The following is a 24,459-nucleotide window of genomic DNA, read 5'->3' as shown; positions in this document are numbered from 1 at the left end:
AGATTGGTTCATAAATATTTTACTTTAAAAAAGTTTTATGAAATTTACTTTTCATTGTACTAAAAAACTACATCTTTTTTATTGGAAAAATTAAGATCACTTTATTTTATTGAACTCTTAGAAATCATCTTTCTTTCTTTTTTTTTTTCGTTTTTTTTTTTTTCATAGAAGAGGAAGTGGCCTATCTCTTTACCAAAAACCCAATGTGCTTGCAATTTAAAAAAGTCATCTTGGAACCGACTGTCGGAACGCCTCTCCACGCTTCAATCAAATATTACTTTTCTACGGGCAGCCGGATTGATCTGAACCATACAAAGTGCTCAAATTACGATAAAATGCTTAATTATCCTAACCTTTTTAGTCCCATTAACTAGGTTTTATTCGTGGCCAATGTCATGACTCATGATACAAAGAGAGGCACCCAAGAGCCCCAGAAGAGGGTATGCAGGGAAACAAAGCCCATCATTCCAAAGGAATATTCACCTCCACACGCAAACAGAAGCAGAGGTTCACGAGCACAAAAACAAGAAGAAAAAGAATACGGGCTGTTTGAAATCGTATCTGTCCATTTTTTTAAGACAAAAAGTGCTACCATTTGTGGCCTAGATTGTTCGCTCCTCTCTGTCTCCTAGCGGAAGCACCGCCCGTGACCTCTTCTTCCCTCATGTGTATGATTGTGGACACCCCTTTCCACGTAAAGTAAAACTAGTGGTTTGGTTCGGTGGTGAAAGAGCTTCGATTCAAGTTATGGCACCATGTTATTGGCTGCTAGTAGTTCTAGTTCTAGGTATTATGTTTTCAAATGCAGAGATACCTAAATGGCGTCGAATAGGCTGCCCTCCTAAAAAACAAATTAGTTATATAAACCACACAGAAGCACCACACAGCCACAGCCAGCATTAATATTCTTTCCATTGTTCACAGCTCACACTTTCTCACATGCAACAATGTCAAACAGTCGATACAGCTCTGTCCACCTCTTCGTTCTTGCTATCCTCCTCCTCAATTCCGGCCAAACACTGTGCCACACCAAAGGGTTAAGAACAAGAAATCCTCGGGGAGTGCCACCGATGATGAATGCGAGCAGAGTTCAATTCTCGGAGCAGCAATTCATGAAGTGGGTCACGTTCGTTGGTAGCCTTAAACACTCTGTTTTCAAAGCAGCAAAGAATAAGATTTTCCCTTCTTACACCCTTATTGTCGCCAAGAATCCCTCCGCCGGCGACTTCACAACAATTCAAGAGGCAATTGATTCTCTTCCGTTCATCAATCTTGTGAGGGTGATCATAAAAATCCGTGCAGGAGTTTACAAGTGAGTTTTATCTCCATCTTTTCCTCGTTGCGTGCTCTGCATTAGCCTTTACAAACTGGTCTGATTCTGCAGAAACATCTCTGGAGTTTGCCTGTGTATGTTCTTTTGTGTTGTTTTACCTTTTGAAGCGATAGGAAATCAATCCATATGCATTGAATTGAATTGAATTGATGGTTCCTCCACAGCTGAATTTCTAAACACAACGGCTGTTCAAAGAATCGCTCCCTCAATCCACTAATTCAAACTTTTATCAGGCTTCAGTTTTATATTTCTATAGAAAAATGATTTTGAAAGGGATCTTCTTCTTATTACAAACTAATATAAAACCTTTTTTATAATATTATTTAAAAGCTTAAGTATTTTTTTATGTTGAGATAATTATATTATTTAGTATTTAAGTGCTCATGACTTTAAATCTTATATCTTTATTTTATTTTTATCAAATTAATAAAATTAAACAGGTTTTTGAAGATTTTCATTCAAAAATTTATATTAAAAAGTAATATAAAACTATTCATCAAATCTAATCCAATAAAAATTAAATTTTAGTGATATGTCTTTAATTGAGTTTTATTTATGTAGGAATTTGACGAGGAATTTAAACAAATTTACTATTTCATCCTAAGATTTAGAGTTCTAAAATCCAAAAAATAAATTTTACTTTATTAATTCATAGCTATAAAGCGAGATAGTAAATTCATCAACAAATTATATATATATATATATATATATATATATATATATATAATCTTGAATTTCATAAAGTCATTAAATACATATTGTTGTTCGAATAAATTATAAGCCGACAACAAATGTATTATTTTCAGTAAAAATAAGTATATGTTATTTTCCACTTAGAATTAAAATAAGAGCAAAAAAAGAACTAACAATGTCAGCTACCAGGAAAAGTGAGATTCTCCTAATTTTAGATGGAATATTGTTAAATTCTCTGTGATTTTAAAGCTAGTGCCAATCTCGATGATTGGAATAAGGCCACGTGGCATGGGCCCCCACTCTATATTAAAAAATAGCTATATAAATGTTTTTAATGATGGAATATTGTATGAATTTGTTTTTATAATGTTTGAAGTTTTATCTTGAATTATTATTATTTTTTACGCCTAAAGAATTTTTTAAACTTTATGATTTTCCTTAATCAATATTATTTTTTAAAATTCATGCCTAAAAATATTGCATTGAATAGGAAACTTCCATATATTTTTTTTTACTTTAATTTTCTAGAAAATTATGTGGTTAACAGCTCTTAAGCAACTATGAACTACCAGCTTAGATATACAGTCTTCTTTTTTCTCAAAACTGTCGGTGTGGATGCTGTTGGATCAACCAGGCACTGTAGCTTGTTTTAGCTGACAAAACTCCCCTTCAAAATCAATGAAAATTGATCAAGGATACATGTTCTTGCATGCTTTTACAGAGAAAAGGTGAATATACCTCCATTAAAATCCTTCATAACCATGGAAGGAGCAGGAGCAGATAATACAATCGTTCAATGGGGAGACACCGCTCAAACACCAGGAGCTAGAGGACAACCTATGGGAACCTACAGTTCGGCTACTTTTGCTGTGAATTCCCCGTTTTTTGTTGCCAAGAACATCACGTTCAAGGTAACATATATTTTGCTCTGAACCTACAAAATATATATTATATTTGCTCTGAGTGCTTCATGTTGTAAGGGCAATTGCGGTGCAGAACACGGCGCCGCTGCCGGCGCCGGGAGCCATGGGACAGCAAGCAGTAGCATTGAGAATATCGGCAGATACAGCAGCTTTCCTGGGGTGCAAATTCTTGGGAGCGCAGGACACACTATATGATCATGTGGGCAGGCATTATTACAAGGATTGCTACATTGAAGGATCCGTGGATTTCATTTTTGGTAACGGGTTGTCCTTATTTGAGGTTAGATTACTAATTAATTGCTTTTAATTGTGATTTATTATTGTTATTATCATTATTATTATTATTTTCTGAGGAAGGAAAATAGCTATTTAATTACAAATAAATCTATATTATTATTATATCATAAATCAATGAAGAAACGAGTCTTATACTTCATTGATGGATGATTCAAAACTATTGAATGTTAATTTGCTTCATAAAATATTAAATAATATTCAATCCTTTATTAAAAAGAGAAAAATCATGATGACCAGCTGAGGCAAAAAAAAAATATCATATAAACAATAAGATAAATCTAAACACAAGAGATCTAAATCTTTAGACACAAAAGACAGAACTAATATGATCTAAACTACAAAGAAATAAAGGTGTTGTTGGAGAGAAATACAAGAGAAAGCTACTGAACTGTTTTATAGAAGGGTGGTGTTTTTTAGGGTTTTTTGTTTGAGAAAAAGAGAAATGGTTGAGAACTATAGTAATTAAGTTACTTGTGCACTACCTTAGAAAGTTTTTAGTTGGGTTGTTTAATTAATATTGATGTACAAGTCAACTCATTCACCTGCTAATCCAACCTTTAGACTTGTCTATCTTTTAAATTAAATTGGGTTAGAGTTGATATAATGTAATTTGATTGACTAGATATATAAAATTACTCGCCATTTGAGTCACTCAATCAACATTTTTTAAAAATTTTATCAAAATGACATCTTTGCAAATTTTTTTATTTTTTTTTTTAAAAAAAAATATTAGAACAATGATGGTTTTTATAGATCTGAATCAAATCAGGTTAATTCACTTAACTCGTGACCTGATTCATGGTTAAATTAGATTAAAAGACTTTGTTTTTTTTAAATAAGTTTTTTAAATAATTATCTAAAAATAAAAATAAAAATAAAAATTTGCATGCAAGATATATAACAAATAAGATTATAGAAGATAAATATATTTTTTATTAGAAAAAATCATTGCTTTTAATTCATGTAATTTTTATTTTGATGAAAAAATGTCTTTTTTTTATTTGCATCATAATTTTTTGGATAAAAATTAATGGCAATCATAAAAAGATATTAAAAAAAACTATAACAGTATGAACTAAAAAGGAAATATTTTTAATTAAAATCCTCATTTCTCTTTCATGCATTTATTTTATGTTTAGATGGATATTTTTTTTATTAAAAGAATTGTTTTTTAAGTAAAGAATTATTATAATAGTGAAGACAAGTTTTATTTATAAAAATAAAAAAAATCAATGAATCAATTATTTTTACGCACCAATATAAAAAAAATTGAGAATAATAAAATTGAAAAAATTATATAAAAAATATACAACAATTTTTTTTAATAGATATTTTATTATTTTTCAATATTAATAAAAAAATATATTTTAAAAATCATATATATAGGAGATCAATCCACAACACCATCATTATAAGGCCTAATATTCTGAAAAATAATGGCATAATTGTACAACCATTTAAATATTAATTTAATAAATTGATTCAAAAGATATTTATATATATATATAAAAAAATATCTAAGAAAAAGTTTAGGAATGAAACACCATCATTATTAACTAATTCACTTTTTGACCATCTCATATGACAGAAAAGTTAGGATCCAAGTTTGGATTCTTAAAATATTATTTTCAACTTGCACAAAACATTATTGGAATTTCAATAAACTCATTTCAAACCTTCAAAAAGCCTAAATAACTTGGAAAAAACAACCAAAATCCAATTGAATAAAAAAGTAACTTTTCAAATTCATATCTACTTTTTAAGATAGTTTCAAAGTGAAATATCATTTTTATCAAACTCTCCTCTTTAACATGAAGTCATTGACTCTAAAATTGTCCTTTATGATAGTTAAAATACGATTAACCGACCACTTTTTCTTGCTCTTTTATTTTTTGATGATTTTTTAATTCATGCATTTATTTTATGTATTGAAAGTTGAATAAAGAAGAAAAAAAAAAACCATTACAACCTCTTGAATGAAGGAAGTGTTTGTTTTTGCGTTTGTAACTGTGTTTTGGCAAATTTTAAATTTTTTTTTTTTGCTAAAATTGAGTTACGGTTGTACTTTTTGGATCGTTTTGATGTGCTGATGTCAAAAATAATTTTTAAAAAATAAAAAAACATCATTTGCATGTATTTCGGCACAAAAAGCTATTTGAAAAGCAACCACTACCACACTGTCGAAGTCGACCGAAATGAAGGATGCAAGGAGTTGTGTCCTAAATAGCAGAATTAAATAATTAACGATATGATATGGTGTGAATGAAGGGGTGTCACGTGCATGCAATAGCTCAATTCACTGGGGCCCTAACGGCACAAGGCAGGAGCAGTCTTCTAGAAGACACGGGCTTCTCATTTGTGAACTGTAAGGTCACGGGGTCAGGTGCTCTTTACCTTGGGAGGGCGTGGGGCCCCTTTTCTCGGGTCGTCTTTGCTTACACTTACATGGACAACATCATCATTCCCAAGGGCTGGTATAATTGGGGAGATCCTAACCGTGAATTGTAAATCTCTCTCTCTCTCTCTCTCTCTGCATTTCCAACTATAATTCAGTATGCATGCCATATATTTATTTACCCTTAATCATTTAATTAAAAACGTTAATAAGTGTATATTATTGAGATATTACTATTTCTAGAAAATAATATAAATTATATTGCTAATGACGTTAATTATTCGGGTTCCTTGCTATGATTTGTTTCTTGGCAGGACGGTGTTCTATGGGCAATACAAATGCACGGGGCCTGGAGCAAGCTTCGCAGGGAGAGTGTCATGGTCGAGAGAACTCACTGACTCGGAAGCTAAGCCCTTTACCTCACTTACCTTCATCGATGGTTCTGAATGGATCAAAATGTAATTATCAATATTATATACCCTTTTCCAAAAAATGTTACACGCGATTTTTAGGAGAAATTAATCCCAATGTTTTCTCCCATATTCATTATTCAACTCCCCTCCTCCCTGAAGTAGGCTTTACTCGAGCATTAATCAAAAGCAACTTTGCTGTTGAGTTATAATTCAACCGTCATCAATATACTCCTTTACTTCAAAATTATTTCTTATAGCAAAAAAAAAATATATTTCTTATTTCTATGTATGAAAGTTATCACAGCAAGGAATTTATTTAGGCTTAACTATCATAACTATAAATTTCTTAAATCTTAAAAATACCCTTTAATTTTTATCACAATAATGTGGAGACTCTTTAGCGTACACTGATTCTAAGCTTTCGAGACAAAAGCTACCCAATAATAAGGATTTTGCAAGGGAAAGATTATTTATATTTATGAAAGGATTTATATTGTAGTTGTGTATATGATCATTAAATTTGATATCAACAACTTATTTTACATGAGGATCACTATGTTTTGGCGTTTATCATGTGTTGTCTTAATCAAGATTAACATATTGATATATATATATTAGGTATAATAGAAAGCTATATAAAAATAATTAAAAGATTAAGAAATGATTCACTTGTTAATGAATATGTCATCTAGTCAATTGGTTGGTTATACGTAACAATAATTTTATTCATGTAAAATATATTTATTAGTAATAAAGGATTTTTTTATCTTTAATATTCATTTACATTTTATTAATAAATCTAGAGTAAAGATGAAGTTCATGAGATAAAATGATTTTCAAAGAAAATCATAAAGTTGTTACTACTATGAGATTCATATTGTATTAAAGTATTGTTTCTAATTTTTTTGGTCAATGTGTTCTATTAAGATTGAATATTAATTAGAGCTATTGAGACTAATTAATATTATATTTCTTTCTTGATGTAAGAAAGCAGTTGTTCTAAAAAACTAAGGTATGAAAGATACTTAAAACTACTATGTAGGTGTTTATCAAATGATATATACATTGAACTAACCCCGCATAATAGCTTTATATGAAAATATCATTTTATGTCTATGAAAATATTCATATAACAGTTATGCAAATAATCATTAGACTTGAAATCATTAAGTTATTTTATATAGAGAGTGTTATGCTTTGATCTTAATTGCACGTTGTCCTAATAAAGGGTAAAAAATAAGAAGATATTGAGTTTAATATAAATTATCTGAATATATTTGAGTAATCAATAAAAGATTCTTCACCTTAGGTAAATTAGAGAAAATATTTCAAATGTTCTCAAATAGTATTGATTGTGAGATTCTTGATCAAGGTAAAATGAGATTTAAAAATAGTTTCAAATCTTATTCAAAGAGTTAATTACTATAGTGTTGAGAACAAAAATAATTTAACAAAGCGGACATGCTCCATGCTATAATGTCTAAATCAAAACATTCTTGGTCAAAAGATAATAATTACATTAAAAAAATAGTAACTAAAATGTCAAATCAAACCACTTATAATTTTTCTAATATTTGAGGGATCATAATAAGTTGTTAAACATTGTACTTGATCTTTAAATATAAATCAGTCAATTACTAAATTGATAATAAATTAAATTATTTAATTTATTTAATCTTATTTTATTTAGGATCATAATTTATATTTGGGATAACTTATTAAAGAACCTAATGAGTCATACACATAAGAATCATTTGTCAAAAATTAAAATAAGATGATTAATCAAGAGTGACTTGATTGTAAATAAGTTTTAGAAGTTGAAAACTATAATGTAATTAATATAGGGGATTACAATTCTAGACCTAAAAAATTTTAAGTAGGGACTTAATTGAATAAATTTAAATTTTCCTGAAATAATATATTTAATATTATTTAAGAGGCAAATTGATACTTTGTCATTTATGGGATTTTTAGGTTTGTTTATAAACAAAATGTCATACCTCTTATTTTTTATATACTACACTCAACAAAGAAAACCTATGTTAGTTATATAAACACTTGAAATAATAATAATAATAATAATAATAATAATAAAACATAGCTAGCACTCAATGATTTAAGAATAAATATAGTATAAACTCAACATTGAGTTTAATGTTTACATTAAAAATTTTTTTGTTATTAATATGTGTTATAATTGTTATCTTAATCAATTTTAATACATTTCTTGTTAAAGTGCTTAGTCTTGATTGGTAGTGTACAATTCTTGCCACAACAAACATTTTATTCTTTTATAGCCTACTATACAAAGAACCAACATTTGTGCTATAAAAAAAATCTTAATTTATTATTAACATAAGTTAACATCATGAATATTTAAAAATATTTACAAGTATTGGTGTTATTTAAATAAAATAATTAAAAATTATTACAATAATCATGTTAACAAATGTTATTGGTCGACAAACATGCTTGTGGGGATCAATAACAATTCATGTTTTGAAAAAAAAATTGATTTTTTTAATATTAAATTAATTTTTTTTTTGTATTTTTTAATTGTTTTATAGTATTGATGTCAAAATATATTTTTTTTTAAAAATCCTCTACTGTAATTTTAAATATTTTCTGGTCTATAATGAATGGCAAAGCTTAAAACTGCTTGGCAGGCACTAAATTTTATTTTTGGTAGTGTGGTAGTGGTTGCTTTTCAAATAGCTTTTCGTGCTGAAATACATGCCAATGATTTTTTTCATTTTTTAAAAATTATTTTTGACATCAGCACATCAAAATGATCCAAAAAGTACAAATCACACTCAATTTTAGCAAAAAAAAAAAAATTCAAAATTTAACGAAACACGGGATGAAACGCACAGCCAAACACTACCTAAAAACTACAAAATGGGTGAAAAAAATACAAAGTCAGATTCATTTGTTAAAATATTCAATCAATAAAAAAATGGGTGAAAAAACTACAAAGCAGATTTTGGCTAGTGGATTGAAAACTCAAACGACACATGTTTCAATCTTGTAAACGACGCCTTTGGTTTTCAGGGTTTTTTTATTATTATTTTTTTGTTGGGCCAATGAAATTGCCATAGAAATTAGCAAGGAAGGGAGCCTTATCTGATGAGTCCCTTCCCCACCTTTCCTTGTTCTTTTACCAAAAAAATAAATATTTGAAAATTGAAACGCACTTTCGCAAGAACTCTTCCATCTCATCCTCCTCGATAGCAATCTCTTCAGAATGGCAACCGTTGTGAATTCAACACCTCTTTGCCCCTCTGTTTCTCTCAAACGTCCAGGCAACTCTCTCTCTCTCTCTCTCTCTCTCTCTCTCTCTCTCCTCCTCTCTCTTTCAAATAAACGTTGACAGTATTTGGGTTTCTATTATGCTAAGCAGCAATCATTGGGAATTCGGTTGGTGGGAAGTTTCTTCGGGCGAAGCCAGTGTTCCATACCGGTAGATTTCCATCCTTGGAGGTCAAGGTGAGTGTGCTTATCATAATTATGCCTTCTTTTAAAGATTCCTGTGTTTTATTTTTCTAATTTTTCATCGAGTGCTCTGAAGGGTAATTGCTATGTTAGAGCCTTGAAAGAGTTGTTATTGATCAAACTTCATACATCAAAGTAATAATCCCAAGTCTGATATAACTTTGCGAGTGTAGTTGGAGTTAAATCATCATTTTTGCTATTGCAATACTTTAACTTGCTGTCAGAACGGCAACAAGTGCTTGTTGGCTCTTAATGTATATTAATGGAGAAACATGAGAAACCTTTTTTCGAAAAAAGAAAAGGAAGAGAGGCTTCAACCTGACCTTTTGAGGGGACGGGGTACATGGCTGCCAACACGTGGGCTTATAAAGATTCAAATTCCTGAAAGAATATGCAAAGCTAAAAATTCAAACACTCGAAACTTAAAATACTAACACCAAACTGATATGGAGTTGAATGACTAACACCATGTTGAAATATATTTAGATTTAAGACATTTGTTGTAATATTTCCATGACCAGCTGCCAATGTTAAATGCGTCTGGTTCACATAATACTTTTCATGGTGACAATGTGTGAAGCTTGATTGTCTTCTCCTACTCTTTTCTTTTCTATTTTGAGATACTCTTTTCCGGAAAGTCACTTCATATTTGTTTGACAGGCTACAGATGGTAGCAACAAAAGCACCAAAACAAATAGCATAGTCTGTGCTGATTGTGATGGAAATGGTTAGTTGTAATTTACTCCCTATATCTACTTTGTGCTTTCTTTTTTCATTTCTCCTTTATTGGATTCTTATATTTTCAGTGGCATGTCTGCTTGTCAGTTTGACAGCTCAGCAGCAAGTTTCTTGCAATTGTACTTGCTGTATGTGGCCCTGTAGAAGTAGAGCTTCAATCTATGCATGCTTTTCTTATGATTGGCTGTTCTTAGAATTTCATTCTGTTTTAGCATCGCTTTCCTTTCCATTCCTGGTATTCATGCTGATGCTGATTTCCATACAAATTGGATGGAGCTTTCTTGGTCTTGATGTCTGCAATAAACCATTACTGATTGTTTAATGTGATTACAGATGTAAATTATCTATTGGATTTCCTGCTGGCATAATTAATCCTTCACAAAGTTTTTGCTCAATGAAATTACAAACAGAACTTTCCCATTGATCCAGACGGTTCCATAGTTCATTTAGAATATTGTGCATTGGGATCTTGTCTTCCCTTTGATACCCTGCATGAGTGTTCTGTGTGGTGTCATCTTCATTAACTTGAGTCCAAAGCTTGTAATCGCTTGTTAATACTATCCTAAGAAAGTTTTAGCTCGTGTAACTTTATACCTTTCTATCACATTACCAGGTGCAATATCGTGTACTCAATGCAAAGGTTCGGGAGTTAACTCTATGGACCACTTCAATGGACAGTTTAAAGCTGGTGGATTATGTTGGCTCTGCAGGTAAAGGAAGCAAGTTGTCCTCTCACAATTATCTGCTAGCTACATAGTGATAAACCAGTAAAAGCACTACTAACAATAATTGCTGTATCATTCCGTCAAGCTTGACCACCTTAATGTGATTCTTTCAAAATATCTACCATTTTCAAAAACTGTGTAGGCTGTAGAGTTCAAAACATTTGCTTTCACTGAGAAAGAACCTTGAGGTATTTCACTTGCTGGGTTCATAAACACCTGCCTTTTTTTCTTGCTAAACTAAATATAGGTGCCGATAATTGGTTTAGATAAGGAAATGTATCATCTGATGCACCCTTCTCCCTGGGTGGATATGATCCAACCTGTATTTAACAAGATTTAATACATTGTAGTCTTAGCTAGCTATTTGTCAAATTTCTGTTTTGACCAATCCATAAACAGATGAGCTTCCTCCATGGCTCTTAGCAAGCTGATCTCTTAAACGTGTATTTCCTTGCAGAGGTAAAAGGGAGATTTTGTGTGGAAGTTGTAACGGAGCTGGCTTTATCGGTGGATTCATGAGCACATTTGATGAGTAAAGTCTTGTGGGAATCGGATGTTGAATCATGCTGTGTCCTTTCCTTGATTTGTTTGGGTTTAATCCTGCACTCCTTAAAGTTTTGACTGAGTCTGTGTTTCGTTTTAACCGAATTCATGTATTTATTCCACGTTTATAACTTGGCCCTCTGTCCAAGATGACTGTCACGAAATATTTGAAAAAATTTCAAAAAAAAAAAAAAAAAAAAAAACTAACAAACAAAAAAATTGGGGTTATTTTTTTGGTCCTTGAATTATATATTTTTTTTAAAAAAAAAACAAATTAACAAAAAAATTGAACAACAATAGTACTTCAAAAAACATAAAAAAAAACTATATTGATTTTTGTTTTCTTCATATTTTCAAATTATTTTCATATTTACAATGTTATAATGAATGCATCTATGTAAGTTATCATTTGGGTCATTTTTGTTGACTACTGTGCAACCTAGATCATTACAATTACAGAGAAAACTATTTTCCTAAAAGAGGTGACGATTTCATTGCATTATGTTTCTCTTCACAGTTCATGTGAATTATATTGCAGTTATTTTTTTGGTCCTCGAATTATACTTTTTAATTGTATCCTTGCATGTACTGATTGTGATGTTTTTAGTTTATGGTCCGATCTATTTGCATATTCTTGAGAGTTAAATATTTTGATTATATTTTTGAACTTGATTAGGGATAAGAGCTTATGTTTGTCCACATATTATTTCTCGACTCCTTTTGTCTTTTTAATTTTTGTATTTTATGTTTTGATTAAAAAATTTTATTTTCTTTATGTTTTTATTCTTGAGTTTGAGAGAAGAGAGAAAATTTCTAAAAAATAAGAGAGGAGAGTGAAAGTTGTAATTGTCTATATTCTCACAGTAAAGAAGATCAATTTTGGTGTCAGTAAGTTTCATGATTAGTTAACTTGAGTTTTTTTTTTTTTTCCTAATTGATTTTCTTTTTTTAATTTTTATTTTTCAATACTAGATTGATTGAGAATTAAGTTTCATGATTTATTTTCTTTTGCTTTATATGAGGTTATTTCTATCTGTTGAATTGGGTTATTAGTTTAGCTGGTTAATTGGAGTTAACTGGAGTTGTTTTTTTTGTGTTTTTTCTTAATCAATTTTTTTTAATTTTAATTACATCTTTTAACATTATGTTTATTAAGGATTGAGTTTTATACTTTTTTTTTTTATTTTTTTTTCTATTGGGTTATCTCAGTCTCATGACCTAGGTCGTGAGTTTGACAAGTTAACTCGAGTTGATTTGATTTATTATTTTGTTTTTTTTAAATTGATTTTGTTTTTTAATTTTACCCTTCAACATTGAATTTACTGAAAATTGAGTTTTATAATTTGTTTTGATTTTTTTTATGAGGTTCTTGTGGTCATATGACCGGTATATGGATTGATAAGTTACCATAGGTTATCCCGAATGAATTTAATAAGTTACCATCTTAATATTTATAAAATAAAATATCATCTTGAATATTTTTTTTAGCTAAATTATGTTTTTACTAGCCATCCGTGTTATCTTTGAACCTATTAAGTTGACCGGGTCACATTCGAATCAATTCCCACATGATTTAAATTTGATAGGTTACCTAAGTTGACTTGAGTAATTTTTTTAAATTGATTTTGTTTTTCAAGTTCATCTTTCAACATTAAGTTTATTAGAAATTGAGTTTCATAATTTATTTTGATTCTTTTATTATGAAGTTATCATGGTCTCATGAACCTGTAAATGGATTGACATGTTAATTTAGGTTATCCCGAATTGATCTAATATGTTACTGTCTTAATATTTATATAAAAAACATCATTTTAAATATTTATTTTAAGTCCAATTATATTTTTACTAGTCATCTATGTTGTTTTTAAACCTATTAAATTGACCAGATCACATTGAATTAATTCCATGAAATTTAAATTTTATTTTCCATTAGAAAAATCTAAATATTTTTTTATTAAAAAAATAATCCAATCCCTAACATAACACAAGTTAATGATTTAGTTGAATGCTATTAAGCTTCCGCATTGAATAGATTGAAGTCGATAAGAGTTATATAGGAGTATTGTGACTAGTGGTGGCAATTGTAGTTGATTGTAACAAGTGGAAAGTTTTCAAAGCTAAATGGGGTATTGGCCCATCTTCTTTAATTTTGTAATTACTATTTGAAAGGAATTATTAAAGAATGCTAAATAATAAAAAAAAATACACTATATATTAGGGATACATATAGTTATTCAATGTGATATAAATATTAAGGGAAAATTACCTTTAGCATTTTATAGTTGATTTGAAATTGTATTTGCTTACCAAATCTTAAAAATTTATAATTCAGTTTCTTGCACCGAATCATGTTTCAACATGATTGTTTGTATTGGGTGGTGGAATCTCCCCACCTGATAACACACACACACACAACTTACATGTAAAACTATCTTTTTAATATTAAGAATACATCTTACATATAAGTTTGTAATCTTATATGCTAAAAAAAACAAAATATTTTTTTTGGTATTTTTAAAATATAGATCTAGTTCTCATGGCTTTAATAAATTAGTTATTAAAACCGAAAATGCAGGCTAACACATTATTTTTTCAATTTTTTTTTTGTATGAAAATACAATATAAGATATTTTTATATATATTTTGAGAAACTTGGTCATATGCAAGAAAATAAGACATTTTGTTTTGTTTTTTCATATATTTTTTTGCAACATTTCAAAGAAACCAAGTATTTTAATATCGGATTTGTATTTTTATAGTATAAAAATACAAATCAGTATTAATCAAAATTGGTAGAAAAATATACGAGAAAACCAAAAAAAATTTAAAAGGATTTTGAATTGAATTTTTGTTGTTATATATATATATTGGGATGGGCCCAGTCCATTCCTAGTTGGACCTAAAATCAACCTAGAAGAAAGTGGGTCAAGGTTGGCCCAAAAGAACCGGGCCAATATTGGCCCAAGACAGTGGTTGGGCTGAAGTCTGCTCGATAATGTTTTTTTTCCATGGGACTGGGCCGAACATGGCCCAATCATTTTGAAGAAGACTCTTCACTGTTCACATGCTATATGAACAATGAAGAATGAATTATAATTCACTCTCCATTGTTCCCTAGCAGAACACTAGAGAAGGAATAAAAAGAAGAAGAAGAAGAAGAAGAGGGGAGGCTAACCTAGCGGCGGCGTTAATGGTGGTGTTGGTGGTGACCAGACAAAATAATGAAAACGGTGTTTCAAACGACAGTGAGAGAGAAAGGTTATTGTTTTTCTTCTATTCTCTTATGTTCTCTTCTTTCTCTTATCTTTTGTGCTTCCTTTTCTTTTCTTTCTTATTCCCCCCTGGCTCCTTTGTTTTTTTCTTTATGTTTTGTTCCTTTTCTCCCTGTTTTTCTCCTTTTTTTTTCACTCTTTGTTTTCCTTTTTTCTTTTCTGTTTTTTTTTTTCCTGTCTCCTTTCTTCATCTCTCGTCTTCTCATCCCCCTGTTTTCTTTCTGTGTTTTCCTCTCTTTTTTATCTCCCTCTTGCCGTCTAGTAAGGGGGTTTTTTTATAAGGGATAGTGAGAGATAGAGCTACCCTACCTTCCGATTGGAACATTCTTTGTTTGTGGTTTTTAATTAAGTAATAAAAAGAGTTTATATTATACTTATATGAAATACCATTAGTGGATCCTCTGACCTTGATAACTGTTTTTATCATTGTTTAATCTTCACATTAATTTTATATCTCAAAGTTATCACCATCACCATCATCATTATATAGTTGACCTCCATATGGTTCGATCCCGGTCTTGTCGATTATTTATTACTTCGATACTTTTGCACTTGGAAGAAGACATCAACTTTTTAATTGTGTCACTTTACAAAAACTTGACAAACATAACAAGCGGACTATAATGATTAAAAGTAAAATTAAAAGTATGGAATGACTTTAAACTCAATGCAGACCTAATCAACTTATAAACTGATTGGTATTGTAGTTGAATCGTTGTTTCGCTATTTTTTTAAAAATCTTTAAATTAAATTTTTTTCTATCATTTTGATGTGGTGTAAAAAATAAATATTATAAAATAAAAAATATGTTATTTTAATTTATTTAATATGAAATACGAAAACCGAGTTTTAACCCTTCATAAATCTAAATTTCAGTTCGACTTCAATGATGAAAGGAAAAATAAACAATAACAGTTCCAACTGATGAATGGTTCTCCACAGGGTCAAAATCTTTTATCTGATGGCCAGAATATTCTCAGATGGACCGCTTCACGGGTTCATCCAATTAATTGGACATGCATGCTGTCTACACTACACACGAATTAGACTGAGATGAACAAGAGACGACAGCAACAATAAAAACCCCTGCAAAGTTGCAGGCTGCTCGAGTCCCTTTTTCCTTTCACATTATCCACGCCAAATTCTTGACCAATGCAAATTTTAAAGGGTTTAAATGCAGAAAACATCCGAATTTAATCTGGAAAGGGCAGAAGAGGAGCACAAATATTCAACTAAAAGTCATCTCTTAAAAAATCCACCTGCATAGGCATCCGTCCTCTCTAATTGCTATCGGTCCAAGGCAAGAAAACAGAATACAAGCTAAAAATCCATACGATAAACTAGTAGTGTTAATTCCCATAATCATACAGGGTCTTGTTCCAAGTCCATGTTCAAGGCTTCGAAGCACAGGAAACCACATGTGACTTGAACTTCTCAAGCTCTGCCAAAACCTCATCTTCTGGCCTGTAGATCAAATCACTCATGCGCCATATCTGCACACATTTTATCAATCAAATTTAAGCATTACCCCAGTGACTCAAATTAGAAACATCTTTAAAAGTATTCTAAGAGAGAAAGAAAAAGTAATGATATCTCTAGAAGTTTAGATTAGTGATACAAAATTTTGAAACTCCATTCCCATCCTTCATACACTGTATGTACTTATCCATACACTTGCACAATACGACATTTCCATGGAAAGCAACTATTACCTGCAGTGTCCCTCCCCCACCAGTGGTATCACAGTCATCAGAGACACTAACCACCGTCCAAGGATCAGATGCATTCCAATGGAAATCAACAACTTTATCCCTAAATGACAGTAAAAGAAAATATATGATTACTTATCAGCCCATAAAGAAATACGTGAGAATTTCAAAAAAGAATCAAGGATTCAAATATTGAAGATGCGCTTTGCTATCAATCAAACATATAAAGTAGATTAAATATGACTAGGAAAAACACAATAAACATGTGAAGACCAAAGCAAAAGACGAGACAAATGCTTATTTACAGTGAATTTAGAGCTGTTAGTTGATTTCAATAAACCATGAGAATCTTTAAACCAAGGTAGATAAGACATTAACGAACACTTAAACACAAAAAGTTGAGGCCATTTGAGCTTTCCTTAATTTGACAGGCATGTGTTTTAACATTGTATGTAATCTTAAATCACAAACATTTGTCAGGTTAAGAGTATGAATATGGTTGGTCAGAGCTTTCACCATTCATGCTTCAGCCAGCCACACCTAATAGTGCATTAGCAGTCTAAGAAAGAAGAACCTTCAGAAAGCTAGCAAGATAGAGAGATCAGGCTCAACACATCTCATAAAAATATTTCTTGCAACAAAGAGATGTGCCAATGATTCCTAAAAGCCAAATTCAGAAAGTAGAAGAAAATAGTGTTTTTCACATATAGATATGGTAGGCATTCAAGGCAAAGAGACAATCAGGTGAGATGGCTGCATCCAACAAAGACCAGTCAGCAGCTAGAGAAATTGAGGTTCATGTAGCTGCATGGAGAAGAAAAATGATAAAGAAACCATATAAAATGACAAATGCTAATGCACCATATTGAATGATGAGAATTTCCTTTTTTCAATCACCAGTGATAGATGCTGGTTTGAGAAACATATATTCAAGGTATTCAAAAAGGAATCCTTAAGACAAAGGAGAAAGCAATTACAAACCATTGAGAATTGCTAGCAATTAAGGAACTGTTTTCAAGGAGAAAAACTATCAGGTACAAACCTGTGCCCAGCATGCTGGAAAAACAATCCTGCAGGAGAACTTGGAGCTCTAGTCGGACGCTCTGTCTTTTTGCCAACCTGTAAGAACAGAAAAACATTAAGAACGCATGCTAGTAAAACATCACCCAAGTTCCAATCAAACAGCAAAGCAAGCAACAATGCAACCAAACAATCAAAGCATCTTTAATTAGAACTTTTGAAATCTGAGGCAGAAATGGAGGAAAAGCAACACCAAAATGAGGTGTAGCTCAAAAGCACCATAAAGAAAGCTGGGCTATGCTCAAGAACAATTGGGATAAGAATCCCCCACCCATGCAGCTAACAAATGATGGGAAGCATCCCCGTACACACTAAAAATTTCTTTTATCTAAGTGTGAAGATCCAGAAACCAAATAGGACTTCTAAAAGACAGGTTAAATATGTATTCAGAACTATGTGTTCTTGCAGAGGAGTCCAAAGCGACTATATATCCTGAGTACATGCAATGAAAAATAGATGAACAGTTTGGTCCTTTCTTCAGCTTCTTGGAAAATAATTAGTTGAATATTTCTTAAGAGCATTTCAAATAAGAAAAAGGTGTATGCAATCCTTTTCCCCTTCTCTTGAGGATTCTTTAACTTTCACAATGATTTGTCAAACAGACCTACATTGCAAGAGATCTATTTTGCATTCAATTAGATGGGTTGATGCATGCACAGGCAATCCAGCTCATGTATGGAGATTGGACATACAAACCTTCTCATAATCCCAAATATTCAAGAGACCATCCTCCGCAGAACTCCCAAAAACAGATGCCTTATCTGGAGACCACTGAAAAAGAAATGGAGATTAATAAAGTAAACATTTACAGCTAGCTTCCAGGGCCAATGAATGACTTCCAACTAAAATTTTGAAGAGAAAGGCTTGGGGTATGAGAGGAACAAAAGGAGGTTGATGAGTACCTGTACACAGAGAACAGCAGCTTTGTGACCCTCAAATTTATAGACTGGCAAACCAACTCCATTAGAAGTGAGATTCCTTCGATCAAACATGCAAACAGAAGTATCTGCAGACCTGAAGAAAAATCAAGCAGAGCTTAAAAAAATCTTTGGCATTTATTTTTTTTCCTTACAAGCACAAAACATCAACCAAACTAAAAATGTTTATCTTGTCCACACCTGGACAGCACAGCATAACGAAGGAAGCATAAAATTGAAACATACCCAGTTAAAATGAGATTATCATCTTGAGGATTCCAATCAACACAGTGAAGATCAGCATTATGTGCCCTTTCAACCTGTTGACCAGAAACCAAAATTAGTGGAGAACAGGAAAACATAGATAGTCAGAGCTGAACTTTTACATGAATGATATTTTAAAACTGAATAAGCACAATCTACAGAATACCACTGAATGGTGACCAGATAAAAAGGCATACAAAACATGAATGATACTTTGGTTCAATGAAGTAGATAATAAAAAGAAATAATTAAGAAAAAAAGTTATAACTCAGTTTCTAGATCAAAACTCTACACCCAATCAATGTGAACAGATTATGGTTAAAAAAATAAATAAATAAAAATGTCAATAAAGTCAGGTGCAGAGAGTAAGGAATAGTACACTAGTATTAACATCATTCAGAACAATGAGATCAGGTTTTCACTTCATCAATACTGGGAATGCCTTACAAGATTTGTCAACCATAATCCAAGAAAAATTTACAAAGACAGATGCTAATAATAAGACCAAGAATATAAAGCAGAGGCAAATAACCTTTATAGCTGGGCTAGTACCAGCTCTAGCATCCCATAATATAAGGCAAGAATCATCTCCTACACTACAAAACTCCTGCGCACTTCAGAAGACATAAACTCAATCAGAAATAAAAACCCATATCATAAATGCTTTTACAATGTTATAATTAAAGAAAAGTATAAGAGCATATTAACGAGATTAATTTTACAGCCACATTTTCAATTATTTGCATAATACACTGAATATAATAACATATTATAAATGATGACTAAAAAAATCATAATTTCATGACAGATGGATATTATACATTGAATACTAAGACAATAAACAATGAAATGACTACACGCATTTAACCAGGGCCATGTGAGATACCTGGATGGACAGAATGCCACGTCTTCAACTGTATCCTCATGCCCTTGGTAGATACCTCGTGGTCCAACAGAAGGGCCATCAGTGGCTTTATCACTGCCATCCCCAGTCTTTTTAATGATTGATCCACCAGATCCTGGAGACTTAGTTGCTGAATCAGAGGCAGATGATGTTATATGGTCCTGGATACTCCACAAAACTACCAACTTGTCCTTCCCTGCAATTAACAATCCATGCTTGAAGAAAATCTTTGTCAAGATAAATCAAGTTTGTCCTAGTCCCCATCCAAGCAATCTAGATGTGCCTATAAGAATCATGAACATCCAACCAAACTACAGAGACACAGCATAAAGTACACACCACGATACATATTTCAACCAGAAGGAAACAAATATGTGATCAGACAAATATGCTGTTTGGTGCAAGTAAAACTCTAGTCCTAACTTTTAAGAAAGTCATTTATTAGCTAGTAAACACCATAATATGTATCCAAAAGAAGAAAAAAAAAATTGATAACAAAAGGAGAAACACAGAGTAACACAAATAAGCTGCTGGACAAATTTCATATTCTAACCAAGCACAAGTAGCAATCCACCCCAAATTCATTCATCACAAGGAAAAAGAAAGAAAAGAAAAAAGAACTTAAAAATAGATTTTCAACCTCCAGAAAGCACATAGGGGTCAGTCGGGCACATTGCAAGGGCAAACTCAGCATTGTCTTGATGTCCAGTCAAAATCTGTAGGAAAAAGTTCCAAGTTGACATGGTTTAGCACGCGACACAAAAAATGGGTCATTTTAATAGAAAATTATGAATCCCTAGAAATATAAAAAGGGTGTGCAAATGCATGATGATATGCCTGGAATGCAATAGTACAAGAAAATGCTTTATGGAGAGGATCATGTAAACATGATAGCGTTTGCATATGATTGTCCACAATTTACAACACTCTTTTTTATCTAAAGGCAAACATCTAAACGACCCTACTTTCCATTGTAGCGAAACTAACAAAAAAACAAAAAACTACTAAGAGTGCTGATTATAAATATAAAAAGAGAGCCTTGATAAATAAGTAAATAAACCGAATGCTGCATCCTTCATTTCAAAATCAAATTACCAAATCTGGACGAGAATTTGTAGCTCCAAGAACAGCATGGCGGTTAGGCTGTGCTTCAACATCCCATATAAGAACCTGAAGTTTTACAAGTACAATGCTGGCAAAATTAAATTATGGGAACTAACAAAACCGTAAAAAAATCAAAAACAGCATAGGTTCAGCCTAAATAAAGAAACCATTAGGATCCTAAGACACTCACATCAGGGCTGTCAGTATGAGTAGCCACTATCTTACTATTCTGGGGGAGTTCTCTGATTCTGTTTACCTGAAAAAGTATATCAAAAAAATCGATGAAGAACAAGTTCAAATGGGATTTCCTGCCTTTTAAAAGCAGAGCAAAACTTTAAGATCAGGATGGACGAGTAAAGAGCCAATGCAGCAAATGTCTAAGTCCATGCTCCTTTTTCTAACAGGAAATGTGGCATTAAAATTTTACAACAAACTTAATAGAGAGATCAAGTAGATACCTATTTTATACAAAACAAAATGTCAAAAGTTTATAATCAGCTGATGTATCTGCATCACTGCATGCAACTGTAATAACTACATATATTATGGCTGTGTACATTCTGTATGTGAGATCTATACCTCTCCAGGATGTATGATGGTCTTGTACTTCTTAACAAATGGAGAGCGTGCTTCTTCATTAAACTGAAAAGATAAAGCAAATGGTATTAAGTAAATAAATTAGATGTTAAACCCATAAACTAAGTTGTAGAAACAATTGAGGAACTTGACAAAGTAATTGGAGGATAGATATGAGGGAAAAGAATTCAGGGGAAAGGAATGTGACGGGGGAGAGTTACTTAAATCTGTTTGGGCAAGAGAGAAAATGAGGGGAAGAGATGAAAGTGGAGTGAAAATTTTCCTTGGGCTCACCAAAAATCAAATTCCAATTTAGAGAGAAAATGGAAAGATAATGGGAAAAGGTTACTCATTCACCCTTATAATAAATTTTCTATTCCACAAAAATGAAAGGTAAAAAGGATTTTATAAACTTTCTCTACACGTTAATTCTCCTCCAAATTCCTTCCACCAAAACAACAAGAGAGGAAATTACTTCTCCCCTGTAACTTCCTTTCCCTTCATTTTCAATGATTTCAGTTTCCTTTCCCTCATATTCGGCTCCCAAACATCAAATAAAAGTTAAGAGCAGGTAGAAGAAAAAACACAACAGAAAATAATTAATCACCTGAGATATGTGTTCCGCAGCAGCAACTCTAGACTTGACAACATCACAATTTGCAATGACCAAAGTATTTGGAACACTACCATCAGTCTGGCCACACAAAAGAAGTTGGATAAAGAAAAATAACCAGAAAAAGGAAAAACATTTGTTATGAGAACAGTTCTGAAGAAAAGTGACCAAATAAAGTCTAAATTATTTTGGAAGGTAATATTTATTGGCAAGGTTAACATTGGAATGGACACAAAAACAGTAATCACGACATTATAGAAACTGTCTTACAGGAAAGATATTAAGAAAGTAAACACAGCACCACGAGTCATAATCCATCAACGGAGTAACAAAATCTCTAAAGCACCAAAAATCTCACATTGCATCAGCTAGAAAGAGATGTCACAGGGTAAATTAAAATGCCCTTTCCAAGCTAAAAGAATGACCAATTGCACACCAAACCCATAGGCTCCAATTATTACCATTAAAACCTTGAAGTTTCAATGTTGTTTCAGTGTAAGGATGCAATTAATTGTCTATTAATTGGGATGGGACAGAATCACAAAAATTCAATGTGCATGGCACAATGCTTATTTCTTCAGCCTTCAAGACTCATTTGAGCAGTAAGATTTTAGCCATCTTGCTCAGATTAAGCAGATGAATAGTTCTCTTCCGTAATTTATCTATTGCTGAAAAATAATTTAGAGCATTTCGTTCATTACCATTACAGAAGTTTCAGATGTTTGACCAGACAGACGCTCACATAGTATAAGCAAAAAAACTTGCCTGCTCGGAGAGATAGAGGCGCTGGCGATTCTTGTAAGTAGCTTGCTCAAGCTGTGGGCCCCACCTAATCACAGCATCATCGATCGATTAAAAAAGAAAACATACTGAGCTTTAATCGTGGTAGAGCCATGGAAATGGAGCAAAGTAACCAAATTGAAAAACCCTAACTTTGGTTCACTCAAAACCAAAGTTAAAATAAAGCCCTAGACAAGAAAGAACGTTAAAAAATACAGAGCAAAGGGGAGAAAGCATCTGACAATCAAGAAATGCAAGGAAAACCTAGTAAAAAGAGAGAGAGAAACAATACCGGCAAGAGAGAGATGGCCAGACGAGGTTGTGATTGGCTAGCCAGTCATAAAGAACAGGAACCAAAGACTTCCACTGAGTGTACTTGTCATCAATAGAGGGTTGCTGTGCCTTCCTTCCCTCTTTCATTCGGGCACCAGCACTTTGCTGCTGCTGCTGCTGCTGCTGCTGCTGATCTTCTTTGGGCTTCGGTTTTCGGCCTCTCTTCTTTGGCACTTGAGCGGTAGTGGCCGCAGGTTCCATTTCAAAGACACAGTAATTCTCTTCTGTTATGGGTGAGAACTCAAACCCTGAGAAGATGGACGGTCTGCCCCTGTCTAATAGTAAAGACTTGATAGCTGTCTAGTGATATGTCGCCGGCGGGTCAATTTTTTTACTGGTGATGGCAGTGTTTTGTTTTTCTAAAAACAAAATTATATCCAGTTAAATTTAATAATATAATTAAAAATAAATAAATGACAATAAAAAAATTATATAATATAAGAAAATATATTTTAAATATTCTAAAAATATCTCAATAATCTTATTAAATAAAAAAACAAAAATTAAATACGAATGAGATAATCTTGTAAAGATAAAAATAAAAACATCTAAAGTTTAATTACTAATAAATCAAATATTGAAAGATAAACTAAAAAAATAATCATAAAAAAAAAACTTTGACTAATCAACATGTCAATTCATGATCCTATCATGAGACAAGATAATTTTTCATCCAAAAAAATTAAAATAAAATAATAGAGGTCAACTTTTAAGCAAATAAAATGATGACAAACAAAATTATATATATATAAAAAAAACTCGAGTTAACCTATATTAACTTAATTAACTTGTGACTCAAGATATAAAATGAATATGACCTCATTGAAAAGAAAGCAGAAACATCATGAAACTCAAGGTCCAATAATCTTATGTCGAAGAATAAAATTAGAAAAAAAAATCAGTTTTTTTTTTTTAAAAAAAAAACAAGTCAACATGAGTTAATTTAACTAACTCACGATTCGGGAATATGAGATTGTGATAAGCCCAAAAAAAAGTAGAAAAAATCATGAATCTCAAAGTCTAATAACCTAATGTCAAATAATGAAATTGAAAAAAAAATTAATTTTTTTTTAAAAAAAAAATGTAAAAAAAAAAACACACAAGTCAACCTAAGTTAACTATTAACTTGACTAATATGTGATCCAAGATATGAGTTCGAGATAAATTCATAGAAGCAAAAGCAGAAAAAAAAAAATCATGAAACTCAATGCTTAATATTTTAAGGTTGAAGGTTGAAGGTTGAAGCTAAAAAAACAAAATCGATGTTTTTTAGAAAGGACCTAAAAGAAACAAAATTTAAATCAGGCTAATTTTCAAAACTAGAGATCCAAGTCAAGAGACCGGGATTATCCCAT

The 24,459-nt window shown here is 31.6% G+C and overlaps 3 protein-coding genes across 3 annotated transcripts; 2 read left to right on the top strand and 1 right to left on the bottom strand.

The window, feature by feature from the left end:
* The first annotated feature begins 708 nt into the window (after window positions 1-708).
* Window positions 709-6,195, top strand: LOC118054161 (probable pectinesterase 53). Its single transcript, XM_035065630.2, has 5 exons — window positions 709-1,312; window positions 2,748-2,937; window positions 3,023-3,229; window positions 5,515-5,750; window positions 5,956-6,195. The coding sequence occupies exons 1-5, from the start codon at window positions 948-950 to the stop codon at window positions 6,101-6,103; spliced, it is 1,146 nt and encodes a 381-aa protein (XP_034921521.1). The 5' UTR covers window positions 709-947; the 3' UTR covers window positions 6,104-6,195.
* Window positions 6,196-9,175: 2,980 nt separating this feature from the next.
* On the top strand, window positions 9,176-11,700 carry LOC118054160 (protein BUNDLE SHEATH DEFECTIVE 2, chloroplastic). The gene is made up of 5 exons (XM_035065629.2): window positions 9,176-9,356; window positions 9,455-9,540; window positions 10,207-10,273; window positions 10,898-10,994; window positions 11,467-11,700. The coding sequence occupies exons 1-5, from the start codon at window positions 9,299-9,301 to the stop codon at window positions 11,543-11,545; spliced, it is 387 nt and encodes a 128-aa protein (XP_034921520.1). The 5' UTR covers window positions 9,176-9,298; the 3' UTR covers window positions 11,546-11,700.
* A 4,349-nt stretch (window positions 11,701-16,049) lies between these two features.
* On the bottom strand, window positions 16,050-23,443 carry LOC118054159 (WD-40 repeat-containing protein MSI4). The gene is made up of 15 exons (XM_035065628.2): window positions 23,064-23,443; window positions 22,757-22,820; window positions 21,986-22,072; window positions 21,382-21,444; window positions 20,993-21,058; window positions 20,794-20,868; window positions 20,339-20,414; window positions 19,681-19,894; window positions 19,327-19,408; window positions 18,777-18,850; window positions 18,516-18,627; window positions 18,310-18,384; window positions 17,576-17,652; window positions 16,537-16,636; window positions 16,050-16,317 (listed from the first exon to the last, which is right to left on the bottom strand). Exons 1-15 carry the CDS (start codon window positions 23,303-23,305, stop codon window positions 16,216-16,218), a joined length of 1,509 nt encoding a protein of 502 aa, XP_034921519.1. The 5' UTR covers window positions 23,306-23,443; the 3' UTR covers window positions 16,050-16,215.
* Window positions 23,444-24,459: the final 1,016 nt, after the last annotated feature.

Source organism: Populus alba, chromosome 18 (genome assembly GCF_005239225.2).
Source record: "Populus alba chromosome 18, ASM523922v2, whole genome shotgun sequence".
Classification (NCBI taxonomy): Eukaryota; Viridiplantae; Streptophyta; class Magnoliopsida; order Malpighiales; family Salicaceae; genus Populus; species Populus alba.
The sequence above is the reverse complement of the archived record's forward strand: the minus strand, read 5'-3'. Positions and strand labels throughout refer to the sequence as shown.

Coding starts and splice junctions, on each gene's coding strand:
- LOC118054161 (XM_035065630.2), top strand. CDS start 948: ATGTCAAACAGTCGATACAGCTCTGTCCACCTCTTCGTTCTTGCTATC. Junction 2,938..3,022: donor CCAAGAACATCACGTTCAAG/GTAACATATATT, acceptor ATTGCGGTGCAG/AACACGGCGCCGCTGCCGGC. Junction 5,751..5,955: donor GGAGATCCTAACCGTGAATT/GTAAATCTCTCT, acceptor GTTTCTTGGCAG/GACGGTGTTCTATGGGCAAT.
- LOC118054160 (XM_035065629.2), top strand. CDS start 9,299: ATGGCAACCGTTGTGAATTCAACACCTCTTTGCCCCTCTGTTTCTCTC. Junction 9,357..9,454: donor TGTTTCTCTCAAACGTCCAG/GCAACTCTCTCT, acceptor TATGCTAAGCAG/CAATCATTGGGAATTCGGTT. Junction 10,995..11,466: donor GGATTATGTTGGCTCTGCAG/GTAAAGGAAGCA, acceptor ATTTCCTTGCAG/AGGTAAAAGGGAGATTTTGT.
- LOC118054159 (XM_035065628.2), bottom strand. CDS start 23,305: ATGGAACCTGCGGCCACTACCGCTCAAGTGCCAAAGAAGAGAGGCCGA. Junction 22,073..22,756: donor GCCTCTATCTCTCCGAGCAG/GCAAGTTTTTTT, acceptor TTGTGTGGCCAG/ACTGATGGTAGTGTTCCAAA. Junction 16,318..16,536: donor GTGGGGGAGGGACACTGCAG/GTAATAGTTGCT, acceptor AAATGTGTGCAG/ATATGGCGCATGAGTGATTT.